This window comes from Phycodurus eques, chromosome 10 (genome assembly GCF_024500275.1).
Source record: "Phycodurus eques isolate BA_2022a chromosome 10, UOR_Pequ_1.1, whole genome shotgun sequence".
In the NCBI taxonomy this organism is placed as follows: Eukaryota; Metazoa; Chordata; class Actinopteri; order Syngnathiformes; family Syngnathidae; genus Phycodurus; species Phycodurus eques.
In genome coordinates, this window is record NC_084534.1 from 20,067,220 (window position 1) to 20,083,205 (window position 15,986).

At 38.5% G+C, this 15,986-nt stretch overlaps 2 protein-coding genes across 2 annotated transcripts in view; both read right to left on the reverse strand.

The window, feature by feature from the left end:
- LOC133408525 (guanine nucleotide-binding protein G(i) subunit alpha-2) overlaps positions 1-410 on the reverse strand; it is a 43,284-nt gene extending 42,874 nt beyond the window's left edge. The window contains exon 1 of the mRNA XM_061687527.1: positions 155-410. Coding sequence (XP_061543511.1) covers positions 155-272 — 118 coding nt within the window. The 5' untranslated portion in view covers positions 273-410. The remainder of the gene's footprint in view (positions 1-154) is intronic.
- A 2,094-nt stretch (positions 411-2,504) lies between these two features.
- LOC133408493 (serine protease 33-like) lies at positions 2,505-12,387 on the reverse strand. Its single transcript, XM_061687485.1, has 7 exons — positions 12,310-12,387; positions 10,293-10,461; positions 9,415-9,435; positions 6,959-7,121; positions 5,114-5,382; positions 4,677-4,816; positions 2,505-3,432 (listed from the first exon to the last, which is right to left on the reverse strand). Exons 1-7 carry the CDS (start codon positions 12,385-12,387, stop codon positions 3,148-3,150), a joined length of 1,125 nt encoding a protein of 374 aa, XP_061543469.1. The 3' UTR covers positions 2,505-3,147.
- Positions 12,388-15,986: the final 3,599 nt, after the last annotated feature.

The following is a 15,986-nucleotide window of genomic DNA, read 5'->3' on the forward strand; positions in this document are numbered from 1 at the left end:
TTTGCCAAGACATATTTAGTGACACAGCTCTTGTATCGGTTGTCATTAGACTGAGCAGGTGTACCTAATGGTGTGGCCAATAAGTATGTCTTTGCTTGCCAAAATGTACCTTTTAAACAAACGTGGGAGCAGATCAGGCAAAACCGAAGCTTACCTAAAAGGAGCAGCTTCACTTCCCTGGCCGCCTTCTCTCCGTCTTCTCGGAGGTTCTTGTCGATCATTTTGGACCTCTCCGCGGCCGCCTTGTCCTCGGCACTCACCGTGCAGCCCATGGCTCCAAGATAGGGCAGCGCCGAACCTTTCGCCCGGCAAAAAATAAAATAAAATAATAATAATAATAACAATAAATAATAATAAAAAAATAAAATAAATAAAGGCTGTCTAAATAGAATAAACCACCTGAACGCTAATAAAAAAAGATTTGGAAATTAAAAAAATAAATAAATAAAATCCAATGGGCAAAAAAATAAAAGTCTCTCGATCAATAGGAGCTTAAATGGTTCCGGATCATGTGAGTTGGCTGTGTTACCGGCGGTCCATTTCTACACAATCAGAACCGCTTCCACGGAGCAGCTGAAAGATCTCGGCCGAGTCCAGATCAGAGATCGCCGGCTGCTCCCATCCCAGATCACAACCAACCTGCTTCTTCGGATTCTTCGCGCTACGGTGGCCCACGGAGCTCAAAAGCGATTGCACACACGCTTTTAGTGGGCAGACTGGTGCTCAAGGGACACTCTTGAGTGGATTAAAACAGGTTATTCGTAGTTGAACATACATTTTCATAATCAATTTAAGTGTAATTAATACAGCAATTATTTCCCCCAAATAAACCTTGCTAAATATATGCATACATTTATTTCACTATTTGTATTTGATTTTTTTACCATAAAAGAACTAACCAATTATCGAATACAGTGGTTATCAAACATTTACACCAAGTATCATAAAAAAAAAAAAAAAAAAATACAGCTCCCACCATTTGTTTGTAGATGGTGGATGTTCATCCTTGTCGTTGAAATACAATAAATAACAAGTATTTATTTTCTATACCACTTGTCCTCATTAGGGTTGCAGGTTTTGGGCACCTTGGACGGTTTGCCAGTCAATTTTAGAACACAGACGCCTACCAGACTATGTCACCATGCTGCCCGTGTTGTATTATTTCATCAAAATAATCATATGTTCCATATAGGCATATATAAAGTGGGTTTTCTCTTTAACTTTATTTGTAAAAGTAAAAGATACAAATGCAGCAATCACGTGTTGTGAACCAACATTACCAATAGGTGTCACTATAAAACCATTAACAACAATGCATTAACAAAAAAAAATAAAAGTATATATATATATAATATATATTTTTTTTACGATTGATTTAATAAAATGTGCTTGTATAGACACTAGTAGCAAGAATTGACATCATGCTGCCATCACATCATTAACTTAAGTTACTTGTAGTGAAATTAAATTGTATTTAAATGGATCTGGTATCGAAAGAGTATATGAAACAAACTTCTTGGGAATGATGATAGCTTATAAACTCTGTTGGAAGTCACATATAAAATATATTAAAAGCAAATTAGCCAAATTGTTGGAATTCTCTATAATTGATTATACAGAAAATGTTTGCAACTTTTCTTATGTTGTATTTTTCACTTATAGTGCCATATATGACTTATTGTGTGGAGGTCTGGGGAAATATACATAGAATAAAAATAGATCCTAGTATTAAATTAGAGAACAGAGCTATTACAATAATGAACAAACCAGGTTACCTTGACATGACTAATCCATTATTCATAAAGTCGTTTATATTGAAATTATTTTCTGTTAAGAGCAAAAGCCTTCCAGATTGTAGTCAACAATTTTTAAGGAAATAAAAGTACAATTTAAGAGGGTTATGTATTTTTACAACCTGTAAAGTGAGAGCTAATATTAAAGAGATATGTTTCCGTTTTGAAAGTTAAACTCTGAAATAGCCTTAGTAATGAGCTGACATTATGTCGCTCTCAAGAGAGATTTACAAGGGCCTTAAAAAGTAAAACAATTCAGGGCTATAAATTAGAGTAAATCTCTTTTTTTTCTCGTTTTAAGATGTATTTTCTTTCTTTTGCTGCAGATGTCTGGGTTTTTCTGAGGATCCTTAAGGATACAAAAAATTAAGCATTGTGCTCTAGTCTACTCCTATTTTCGATCAATAACGGTGGAGTTGTGTGATCTGGTTGGACGTGTTCTATGATGTATTCCACCCCTGTCTTGTATGTTCACACAAGTTGGGTTATGTGATTTATTGCAAGAATGACCGAAAAATAAACTATTCATTCATATACAGTATATAGTGTATAATCATCAGTATATAATTGGAAAATGTCCCAATAGTGTATTTGTTAAAAGTGTAAACCTGTAAGAAGCTAGAACATACAGTATCTCATGACACTAGCATTGATCAATATCAACACTAATGTCGATATTATTATTTACACCATATCAATCCACCCAAAACAAGCATTTTGTGGCGACTTTTAATCGTTTGTTCTCATTTTCATTCTTGCTACTCAGCCACCATAAAACAACAACAACACCTAATGTTGTGGTCAACAGCATTTACTTAGAAAGTAACAACCCAAAGTGCAGTAATACAAATATTATTTGACATTGCGGTATAACCATAAAAAAAGCTTTAATACATTAAAAGATTAGACTGCAAGATAACAGACCCCAGACTGACCCCAGAACAGACCCCAGACAATATCCATGACCGTACTTCAATTCAAATTGACCACTTCACATGTAAATGTCAATCAGTGCAAATCTTTGCATGAGGCGAAAGTGTGACAAAGAAAAGTAACTTTGCTTAGCTGAGCTTTCTGACTACTTACATTTATCATCAGTGCAAACATTTTGAACCTTTCGGCATATAAAATCAAGAAGTTAAATACGAAAGCAAATTATGCATATTTTGGTCTTCAATGAAGGATCAATTCAACAATACTCGAGAAAACCTAACAGATTAAAAAAACTGAATTAATTCTTCATTGGACAATTACTTTAATTTAAATGAACGATGTTTAGCTTTCTATAAGGTAACTTTAGGCCACCAAATTTTGATTTGGTTTGAATCTGTTCACTTGATGTTGATGCTCCTCATCACATGAGCAGCAAGGCGGTGAAGCTCGACAGCAGAAGAGCGAGCAGCAGAGGAGCCGAGGGGAAGCCCGCCACACCGCCACCTGTGGTGGTTGTGCCGGGCACAAAGTCAACGAAGCCCGGCATGTCGCCGCTGATGCGATCCATGATCCAGATCTGGTACTGGGACACTCGGGCGTAGACTCCCGGAAAGTCGGGCAAAGCGCATCCACGTCCAAAGCTCACCACGCCAAGTTGGATCCACCTAGTATCATTTTTGCTCACCAGCGGACCGCCTGAATCCCCCTGCGCACATTGACAGTACAATTCAACAATACAAATAGTACGTCACAGGTTTATTCCAACGACCCCCCTCATAATCCTAACACCAATTAAAAATAACTACAATATCCATCACCAAAAGCCATTGGAGTTGTTTGGTTTTTGGGACCTAAAAATTCATGACCTGTTCAGGAATTTAATTAAATTGAATATTTTTCCATAGTCGCTAGCTGATGTGCACTGCTTCCACTTACAATAGGGCTGCGAACAGAGACAAGCATAAAAGCAGCTAGTGTTGCCAAGTTTGCAAGTTGGTCGCAATTTTCAGCGACTTTCCAACTGCTCTAGTGACTGTTTTTCAAAAAAAGCCCACAAACTGAGCGACATTGCCCAAACTGACTGAACTGTCGTGCAGTGGGTGGGGTTCTGCAATTAGTTTTAATCAGAGGCCGATCATCGGCCATAGGTTTTGCTGTGATTCAAAATTGAAATCGCACTCAACAGCGTCACAACGTTGAAGATGTAACAGCCAATCAAAAATGCATGAGCTTTCACCCAAAAAATAAAGAAAGTTTCCGGGTTCTAAGCACAAGCGAGTCCCAGCCGACAATTGGGTGTTTTACAATAATACTTAACATTATTTAAAAGTTAATATTTACGTGTGGCTAGTCTGTGTCACCAAAATGCACAGGTGCAGTCAGTGAATGGGGCGATCAAGCATGGCCAACAGCCTTTAAAAATAGCCATACGTTCACTTCATTGTAGCTCATTTTCTGTCTTTGTTGTAATGCACTTTTTCCTTGACAATCCCGCCATGGTTTTGTGGTTGGAAAAAAAAAAAGAAAATTTTAAATAACAAAAAAAATACATTACAGGTTATTGTATGTGTAGCGTCAAAACCCACATCCCAAAAACATGCATGGTAGGTTAATTGAAGACTCTAAATTGCCCGTAGGTGTGACTGTGAGTGCGAATGGTTGTTTGTTTGTATGTGCCCTGCGATTGGCTGGCAACCAGTTCAGGGTGTACCCCGCCCGATGGTAGCTGGGATTGGCTCCGGCGCGCCCGCGAGCCTAGTGAGGAGAAGCGTCTCAGAAAATGGATGGATGGATGGACTTCAGAAGGTTCACTAAATAAATAAACTTTAAAGTGAAGGGTATCAGCGACGGCATGATTGCTTGATACGTTACGCCTGTATACATATTTCACTTTTGATTTTGCTTCAGCGTTCACACAATAAGTGGGGTGATGCTCAAATATTCGGTCACCTGGCACGAGTCCCGCCCCCCCTCTGGGATTCCGGCACAGATCATGTTGCTGGTGATGATACCGTAGACATCATTGCAGTCGCTGTTGGATATCACTGGAACGGTCACTTCCTGTAGCGTCTGTGGCGACGGAAGTGGAACTAACGAGGTAAAAAAAACAGTAATTTTAAAACTTCACTCATACGGAAAATACTGTACATATAAGTACAGTACTGTATGAAGAATAGAGGATAGCTAGAGTAAGGTACCGAGCAAAGTATAAGGTGTAGTATATAATAGACTATGAAGTATACATAAATATATAAGTATATTTTAACCAAAATAAAGTGTAGGTGTGGATATACAAATATAATAGTGTATATAAATATAGATTATAGTATTGAGTAACATGAAAAGAATATAGTATAGAACATAGCTAGCTAAATAGATGAATGTACCAGCAGTTCCGATAGTGCCCCATCCGGTGACCCAGGAATCGGTTCCGGCTGGGACGTTGCTGCCGGGAGTGGCGAGGCACACGGGCCGGATGAAGGTGTTGAACACGACGGGCGAGGAGAGTCGCAGCAGGGCGATGTCGTTGTCGTTGTTATCAGGGTTGTAGTCTTCGTGGACGATGAGCTGCGCCACCCTACGCACCTGCTCGTTGGCGTTGCTGCCCTCCTGGTTCTGGCGGCCCATGTAGATCAGCAGGTTGCTGATGACCGAGCTGTTAGCAAACACACAACTCAGTGACATCATTTCAAACAATCGACATACATTGTTCGCCATCGTTCGCACCCCTGCTATGTCACGGATTTTTTATTTATTAATATATATATATATATATATATATATATATATATATATATATATATATATATATATATATATATATATATATTTTTTTTTTTTTTTTGTGATTGTGAAACAACAGATTAAAGTGAGACTGTCAAATAAACAAAACGAATACAGTGATATTTTCAAATATGAGTGGCCCAAACTACGAGTCGACATCCGGCCTGTTTTTTTTTTTTGTTTGCTTTGACTTGTGAGCCCAAACTTGGGCAGTGAACTCAATTCAACTGCACAATAAGCAGCAGTTTGGCAAGTAGTGAAGAATTCATCAAAAAGAGGCTTCAAGTTGAAGTTTACTGTCAAACTAAACATAACACCAAGAGAATTTTATTTAAAACAGCCAAACTACTGCCTAAAGAAAGGTGTCACTAGTTTAATGCTATCATACAATGGAAAACACCATCCACATGCTAATAATTAGCATCAATAGTCACGAACCCTAAAACAGATACTTGAAAACAAATGGTGGAGCAACACAGGTGGAAAAATAAAACAATACTCACAGGCATATATTCTTTAACCTCTACAGAAAATACTAGTATTACAGCATCGTACTGAGTCAGAGTAGTTTTGAAATTCTTCTTCTTTGTTTGTGTCTGCATGACTGGATTATACTGCCCCCGGTGGCCAACCTGGGTACATTAGTAGGAGCAGCACAATAAATTTAATTGCAGCTTTTAATCGTGATAACGTAAATGATGGGGGTGGGAGGATGATGTGTACATTTAAAACAACAATGATACAAATTGTAATATTAATAATAATAATAATAATACTGATAGCAATTATTTTTATTTATAAAAAATAAGGGAGGGGAGGGGGTGCAACAAGCCACCACCCACCACCCCCGGCCCTCCGACAATTTTTAAGTGACAGTTTGTTTTTACAGTACAGTGGTGCCTTGAGATACGGGTTTAATTAATTCGTAACTCCCATCTCAAATCATCTTTCCCCATCGAAATGAATGAGAATGCCACTTATCTGTTTCATCTTTCCCTAGAAGAAAACAAATCTTTTTCGTATTTGTATTTTAGTGAGGAAAAATAGTCTATAGTATATTACTTAATGAAAACGTATAGTACTGCACTAATGACATAAATATAATATTAACAATTAAGCTATTTTTGTCACACTTTTTGTCTCAATTCAATGGTGAGGGATGCTCCTCCTCCTGATGTGTGCACCTTGGGGCAATATAATACAGACATACGGCTTTACACAGACACAGATGCGACAATGCCTCAACAGTAGTATTACGCAAACAAGAAAGTGAGAACAGGTGCTAAGGAATACTTTTGGGTGGAAAAAAATAATTGCACACGTTAATTTTATGGTCTCTATTGTGGATTTGAACCTATCGCAATTGGGTCTGTAACGTTGGGCCTGTAACGTATCCTTCGCAATGAATGTGGGTTCACTGTAATTCTATAAAGTCATGTGAGCCTCACGTCGGGAAGCAGTGAGCGGCGCACAGCACCCATTGGTCGTTGATCAGTGACGCTCCGCACGTGTGGAAGCCATTTCTGTGCAAGCTCCCCTGCCAGGGCCACGCCCCCTCGGGTGCCGAGTCGCCGCCAACGATCCTGGGGTTGTTTTCTGCTATGCCACATACTGTCAGACACACGCACACATACACACACACAGCACTTAGCATTTCGTCTTTCATGGTACAAGCCAGTTACAGCCACTACATTTTCCTGTTTTTCCATTTTAGATTTCTGTCGCTGCGATGATGGACACTTATTTCACATTTGAAAAATCTTACAGCACACCACCAAACAAAAATGTCACAAAAGTATGCACAGTAATACCTCGACCCACGAGTTGCCTTTGTTGTGTGACCGAGCTTGGAACTCAAGTTTCTCGTATGTAAAATAAAATTTGCGCATTGTTATAAATTGAAATTTCAATGTGTTGTAGGAAAACAAAAGAGAATGTAAAGAAACGACCTCGTATTATATAGTATAATCGCTGTATGTCCTGTACTTTTCATGTATTGGATGTGTGCCTTTAAGGGGCCTGGCCTAGTGAGTGACATCAGCACTTTGAGCCTGGTTGCATGAGTTGTAGTCGACAGCAGCTCTTTGCGAGTGTTGTCATTTCTACATTCGTGCGTTTGACTTTTTCTCCCGTTCAATAAATGGCTGAAAGTGCATCGGCTACTGTGGCTCTCCTTGCCCACATGCGAGGGCATTACAATACCTTAATCGGTCCATTTTCTTTACACTTCTCGCTAGTGGCAGCGTATGTGCAAATAAATAAATAAATAAAAATAAAAATGAACATATGTAGTGTATATTGGAATAATAATGATCTCTTGTCGACACACAAATTGACTTGCTCAGTGTGGAATCTGGGCCACATTTCCATCACTGATGGACACTTGCTCCCAGAAGTCCAGTCAAGAAACGGCAACGCTTACATCAGCTACAATTAATACAATTCATTTATTAGTACCGGTTTCGGGCATCACGGTGATAAAGATAATCGCATACTAACAGGGAATGTAATTAATTACTATTTCAAATGTTACAACGGCGTTATTGTTACCGACAGTGAAATAAAACCAGTTATTCTGCAATTATAACTAACGGCTCGCAAAGCCAGGACAGGAGCTGAAAATCAAAGGTGAGTTTTATGATTGTCTTTCCTTGACAAGAGGGGAGGAGTGACAGACATAATAAGGTGGAGTACGATTTCATGGTAAGCCAAATTGGTGCCAGGTGGGTGGTGTCGTTACAAACAGTCACACAAGAGTACTAGATCTGACTGGCTTTTTCAAGATGGAAACACAGGCACTACCTCAACGTTATTTATGTTCAGTAAAAGAGAAGACATGTGTGTGTACTTTACGTCCCAAATAAAAGTGTTAGTCCACGTCCGTTGTTCGTAAATCTAATCTCATGAAACGTCTGTCAACGGCACACCCCAGTTTGATTTGTTTAAAGTACAAAGAGTTTAAAGCACTTTATTGTTTAACTGTTGTTGGGAATCTTTTGTCTGAAAAAAATCTGAAAGTACTCGAAGTTGTTTGGAAGCCGTGTGAAAGTGTTTTTTTTTTTTTTTTAAATGTTATACTACAATGAGTAGTATAACAAACATAACATAAAAAAAAACACTTTTTTTGGTTGAAACATTTAGTGACAACATTTATTGTTACTAAAACTTTTAGTAATGAAGAAAACACTTTAATTAGGGCCTACAGCTAATCTACCAGTTTTGGTTTGAGGTCACATGAATTTCAAGTACCAGTCTATCCTGTTCTATTCAATGTCACTGGCCCGCGTGAAACACGCTCAAAAATCATAATTTTATTTCATAAATGTTTTTCAAAAGAGTAATGCAATAATTTCTGTCCCATGTAACTAATTACATTTGACAGAATAATTGAGTTACTCATTCAATTATGCGTTTTCGAAAATAACTAGTACCTATAACTAATTACTTTTTTAAAGTAATTTGCCCAACACTGAATAGTACTACTCCCATTAATACTGTCAATCACAATAGCATTATTATTGCTAATTCAATGAATACAGAAGACACAGCTCCCTTATCCCTGCTGTAATCCCTCTATCGTGTCTCTCTCTCTTTCGGTCACTTGCTCTCTCTATGTCTGTTTGTGTAAAGTGTCTGAAGGTAACTTCTGCTCTGAACTGCCATAATATAAATAGAATTCAATTAAATTGAATCATCAAACAGTACGTTAATTCAGCATTTGACTTAGAATTCACGATAGCATTCACACAAGCATTCAAGTTAGTATTCTCTGACTTCATGTGGCCATGTAAACACACATTTGTATAAGGGTACGCCTTAAACAAACCCATACACACTCTAAGCGATGACTAAGCACTTTTCTTCATTGTGTAAAATGCAATTGAATGGAAAAAAATTTACTCACCATTCAGCTGCCCACTGCCACCTATAGGACAGAAAAATGGAAATTATTCAAGATAACATGAGAGCGAGGCTCATTGGATACATGTCACCAATAACAGTAATTATCATAAAAATACCTGCAGATGAAAGTGTGACGTGACAGAAAGTGACTCCTATGTAGGTGAAACCCTAACTGAATCACCTGCAAGGGAACCTTCATTACTTACTGAATTGCGGAATCATTTTAATGATTTTATTTGACTTAGTTACTCGCAATTTGAGTTGCTAAAAATCCTTGAAAAAAAAGAAGCACAGAACAAAGCGAGAAGATAAAGACAAAGTTAGTCTATATAGGATGTAAAAACAATGCCCTTATATAGGGAGGAATCACATTGTTTTAGGAAGTTTTAGATTAATTGTGCTGTCAGTTACAATGTAAAATGTTGAGAATGCTTGACATCAAGTAACATCTTAATGTCGATATTGAAGTAAAATTTAAGAAGGATAACGTCACATAACGTAAAGAATGATTAACTGAGTAACATTTAAAGAAGGACTAAGACTATTACATATGATTAATGATTATGCTCAACTTTTAGAGCTTCGTTTTTCCACAGACTTCTTATTTGAGGTATTATGGTTGCACTTGTGTCATCTCATAGCTAACAATGAAATGTTGATGAACGGAGTTCAGTTACATTTTTTATTTTTTTTTGTTAAAAGAAAAAATAATTAAAATTTTGTGTCTCAACACTCAAGTCCAAGATGTCATTCAATCAAGCCGAGTTTGACATTGCTCTGACACTAATCCATGTTTGACAACCACCGTGTCAATGACACACAACACACACGCGGTATATGAATCTAAATATTGAGAGAGAAAATGAACGCAGAACTCACCAGGGACCAGGACAACGAGGAGCAGGAAGCTGAGCCGACAAAATTCCATTTTGGGATTGAAGGGAGCGCAGAAGACAAGAGAGTCTAGAATCTGTCTGATCCCTGGTACGCGGCTCGTGTTAAAACAGACACGCCCATGAGGAAATAAATTATCATCCTCATTACCTGTTCGGCAGTTCAAAGTGCGTCAGGTGTACACACCTTAATAGTACTCAGTCACATACACAACGCAACCTTCCGTTGGTCCCAAAATTGATAGAAGACAGAGGAAAAACACAAGGAAAAACACAAGGAAGTTTAACATGCGAAGTTCCACGCACACACTGCACTGCAAAAACTAAGACCTAAACAAGATTAGATATCTTGCATCCAGGCAAAATAACTTGCTTGGCAAGATATTACTTCTTACAAGGCAGCTTTGGGGTAAGAGCAGTTCACTTGCTTCAAAGTATATTTTTCCCTGAAAAAATCTCAAGGTAGTATAATTTGTTATTGAGATTTTATTACTGGTTATCAGTAAGTTTAGTTTAAGAAAATAAAAATAAAAAAAAGTCTATAGGTGTGTAGGTAGTATAAGCGCACACACACGTAGGGGGTTGTGGGAGGTTTTGAGGCTATGTTAACCTGTCCATCTCTCTATCCATCCATCCAGCTTCTTCCGCTGATCCAGGGTCCAGACTTTTCTCTCCCCAGCCACTTTATCCAAACCTTTCCAGCGGATCTTGAGGCATTTCCAGGCCAGCCGAGAGTTACAATCCCTCCAGGGAGTTACAATCCCTCCAGCACATCCTGGGTGGTCCCCCAGGCACAACAGTTCCTGTGGACTGTTGTTGATCTTTGATTCAAATTGAATTTACTGGTTAGAGCGTCTGCCTCGCAGTTCTGAGGACCTGGGTTCAATCCCCGGCCCCGTCTGTGTGGAGCTTGCATGTTCTCCCCGTGCCTGCGTGGGTTTTCTCCAGGCACTCCGGTTTCCTCCCGCAACCCAAAAACATGCATGGTAGTTTAATTGACAACTCTAAATTGCCCATAGGTGTGAATGTGAGTGCAAATGGTTGTTGGTTTGTCTGTTCCCTGCGATTGGCTGACGACGAGTTCAGGGTGTACCCCGCCTCCTGCCCGATGACAGCTGGGATAGGCTCCAGCACGCCCGCGACCCTTGTGAGGAGAAGCGGCTCAGAAAATGGATTGATGGATGGATGTTTAAGAAACACACAAAAGACAACAAAAATACATTGCTACAAAATTACCATGACAACCACAGTCAACCAAGTATAGAAACTGAATTGAAATTCATTTAGTTGGGACAGCAGCATATATACAGCAGTATATATATATATATATATATATATATATATATATATATATATATATATTCAGTTCATTCAGTTGATTTTATAAAATCCTTTCAAAATCTGACATCTCCATAAAAGTAGTACCCTTATCCTCATGTTAGACTTCCGCAAGACCACATTAAAGTTACGGGCAGAATGTAATTTGTCTCTGACTGATGTAAATAGCCAATTTGCCATCGCTGATTAAAGTATTAAAGAGCTGGTACTAAAATTGCTGTGACGTGTTTGTATGGAGAAAAACGAGCTATGTTGGAACAAAAATGCAGTCAGACGAGTTTTAAAGCGAAACCAAGAGTTGCTTTTTGTGTTTGCCACTCTTGGATGAGTAGGGAACAAGGACATAAAAATCCATCCATGTATTGCTTGTCCTCAATCAGTAAATCGATCAAGCTTTATTTGTAAATGCTTTTCAAACAGAAATTGCAAATCAAAGAGCGTTACAGAAATAAAAAATAAATCAATCTCACCCACCACCTGTTCACAGGGACACAGACACGCACGACGTGATAACCTGAGGCCGACTATAGAGCATCCAGGTGAGGAAACAAAATCTCAGGGAGCCATCTGCACCAGACTGCAGGCCGGGACCACTGACCACTAGGATGGAGCAGCGCAGCGAGTGCCTGCACAGAGATTTTAAAATCTGTGTAATGTGCTCCCACCTTCTGGTCTTCGGGAGGATACGTGCTGCCAAATTCTGTTGTAATTTTAAACTTGAAATACTCTTTTGGGGGCGGCATGGTGGACGACTGGTTAGAGCGTCTGCCTCACAGTTCTGAGGACCGGGGTTCAAAGTGAGATCAGAATCTAAAAGAACACCCTGGTTTTTCACTTGTGGTGAGGGATTTTAAGATAGTGCTCGTACTTTTGTTAAAAGTTTCTCTCACTGGGCCTCAGGACCCATGTGATAAAACACGTTCCGTTTTATCCTGGTTAAGCTGGAGAAAGTTCTCTGCCATACAGGATTTGATGTCTAAAATACAGTTAAAAAGAGCACCCATTGGACTCGTGTCATCAGGAGACAGATTTACAGCTGCTTATCGTGAGCGCAACTATGGAAGTTCACTCCGTGCCTCCTCATTACACTGTCCAGAGAGAGCATGTACAAATTGAATAATAAAGGGCCTAAAATTGAACCCTGAGGCACACCACATGTACACTCATAGACATGGAAAACAGGGAACTTAATATAAACAGACTTACGACACAACGCACACAGACAAGCGGCTGGAGAGCTATTTAGCTCATACGCGAGGGAGCAGAGATTACGTGAACAGGTAGAGCAAAGCGCATTTATTTATGTAGCACATTTCTTACACAAGGTAACTCAATGTGCTTTACATGATTAAAAGCATTTAAAAACAAACTTACAAACTTTTAAAACAGGAAAAAAATAAAAGTACAATTAAAACAGAAAAAACAGATCAGATCTCAGATCTCGCAGTCGAGAGGCCCTGGTTTGGAATCTCAGCTTCGGCCCTCCTGTGCGGAGTCTGCATGTTCTGTCCCCATGCTTCTGTGTTGTTTTTTTTACTGTATGTGTGAATGGAAGTTTGTATATGCCCTACAATTTACTGGCAACCAGTTCAGGGTTTTTGTTTTGTCTCACGTTTCATTTTTCATTCAAATACGTTTTCCATTTGATAATACATTTGATTTGTATAGCGGCACAGTGACTGGTTAGAGCGTCTGCCTCACAGTTCTGAGGACCGGGGTTCAAACCCCGGCCCCGCCTGTGTGGAGTTTGCATGTTCTCCCCGTGCCTGCTTGGGTTTTCACCGGGCACTCCGGTTTCCTCCCACATCCTCATGGTTGGTTAATTGAATTCTCTAAATTGCCCCTAGGTGTGAATGTGAGTGCGAATGTTTTTTTTGTTTATGTGTGCTTGGCTTGCAACCAGTTCAGGGTGTACCCCGCCTGCTGCCTGATGATAGCTGGAATAGGCTCCAGCACTCCCGCGGCCCTTGTGAGGATAAGCGGCTCAGAAAATGGATGGATGGATGGATGGATTTGTAACACGTCATACTTGGAGGTACATCATGGTGGAATGCAGGCAAACAAGTTAGGTGGAACCAAGCGCAGAAGAGTAGGGGAGGCAAGGCAGAGTACACAGTACTCAAAAAAAATATTTATTAACACAAAGGCAAAAAATACATATATTTGAGTCACTGGATCAAGAGTAGGAGAAAAACATAAAACCTCAAGATTCACCACAACAGGTGAAAAGACACAACCCCAAGACTACGTGTGACTTTCAACAACTGTCACAGGAAGAGGGTAGGGGAAACAGGGAACTAAATATAAACAGACTGACACCACAACGAGGCACACCTCCAGCACGCAAGCGGATGGAGAGAGCTGATTGGCTGATACACAAGGGGAGCAGGGATGATGTGAACAGGTGGAGACCAAAGACATAATGAGCAGGCTTGGAAGACATTAACAGGATACACAGGAATACAAACCAAAACTAATGTCATGCTAAGCCAAAAAAATAAATGAATAAATAAAATAAAAAAGATCATAACACATGAAGATGTGCACTAGTGATTAACATACCTGACTCACTATTTTTGGGTTAATCAGAGGCACTTTAAATAGGAATTATTTGAAAATGATTCTTTAATTTCCCTCTTAAAAATATTCTTATTTTTTTTTAATGAGTTGTGTACGTTATAGGTCACATTAATCATAGGAAAACGAATGAAAACAATGAAATCTTTTCACCCACATTCAAATATGAGTAAGAAAATGTTATTTCGAGTGACACACTGAAAACATTTTTTTAAATATCTGAATAATAGGAAAGAGGATTCACTTTTGGTCTTCGCATAGTCAGAGTGACTAGCTAGATGATTAAGTAATTTTTGTTGAGTCATGTAGGTGACTTTTTTTCTCTTCCTCTAGATAGTTAAAAAGGTTTCCATTATATAAGTTTTATCATCAATTAGTTGAACAATTATTCCACTGATTAATCACATATTTGGATACAAATTTATTTAAAAGTTTATTGCAAAATATGTGTTCACTAATTACTCTTTTTACTGATTATTGTTGTTTTGTGGGATTGTTTTTATTATGAAACAATACAAGTAAAAAACAATCAAGCAATATTACACGAAAGGCAATGATGTCGTACTCACTAAACCTTTTGAGAGCTATTTCTTGGGTACTGATTCATGCAAAGGACTACCAGTTGCGTACACACTTGTGAGGCTGCTTCAAGTTCACCAACATGTTAATTACTGATTATTTACTGAATACTATATGTCATCAATGCCTCTGAAATCAGAAGATTTGGGCAATTTTAAGTTTAATAATGTCTCTGAACGAATTGAATTAATTATCAAAACAGCTGGTATTGTTATCAAAATAGTTGTGTATTACTTTTATTTGAGTTGTCAATTAATAGATTAATTGTGAACCTGATTTTAGTCACAGGGTTGTGTGTATGTTGAGGGACAAAATAACGTAAGTTGATAATCAAGAGGGAGGGATAAAATATTTTTTTAAGTGGGTGCGCAAGAGCTATTTGGTATTTTTAATAACATGTATAAATCACTTTTAATACAGCTAGTTACATTTTGTTTCAATACAACTATAATTTACACAAAAAGACATGTTCCTGGAAGAGATAGAACATGCCCTCCAATTCTGGAATGATCCATGTAAGAACAAAATATGGCAAGAGCCCTGATCTAAATCATAGCTAACATCTGTGGAATTAGCATTCGTGGAAAGAGGGACTGGTGTGGAATTAGGGAGTGGTAAACTATCTAAAAGTGACAGGTGAACAAGTCTTGAGAGTTATGGAAATAGTTTGGTTGCAGCATTTCCCACATGAGGTGAAGGGTTAAGGTAGGGAAGGTAAATTAGTACCTTCATTTTTGTCCAGGGCAGTTTTTATTTTATTTTTTCTCAATAATTCTGTTGAACCACATAATTAAAGCAGTACCTGATTTTTACTATTTGATTTTTAGTACTCCCGCGACCCTTGTGAGGATAAGCGGCTCAGAAAATTGATGGATGGATGATTTCTAGTACATTTTGATGTTTGTTGTTTTTTTAATTACCAGTGGTGAGAGATCAGGAAGTACAAATACTTTGTTACTGTACTTCTGTAGATTTTTCAGGCAGACTAGGTGTACTTTTCTTGAGCATTTTTCTGACTGAAGGCAAGACTGTTTTAAATAAAGAAATAATTATTATTTTTTTAGGCCGACAATTGACGAACAGCGACCTCTGGTGGACACTGTAGATCCGTCTTCTAAAATGTATTATGGCTCAGATGCAATTACAATTTAAAATATTGACGTTTGTCAACCTGAGTCAGATGCAA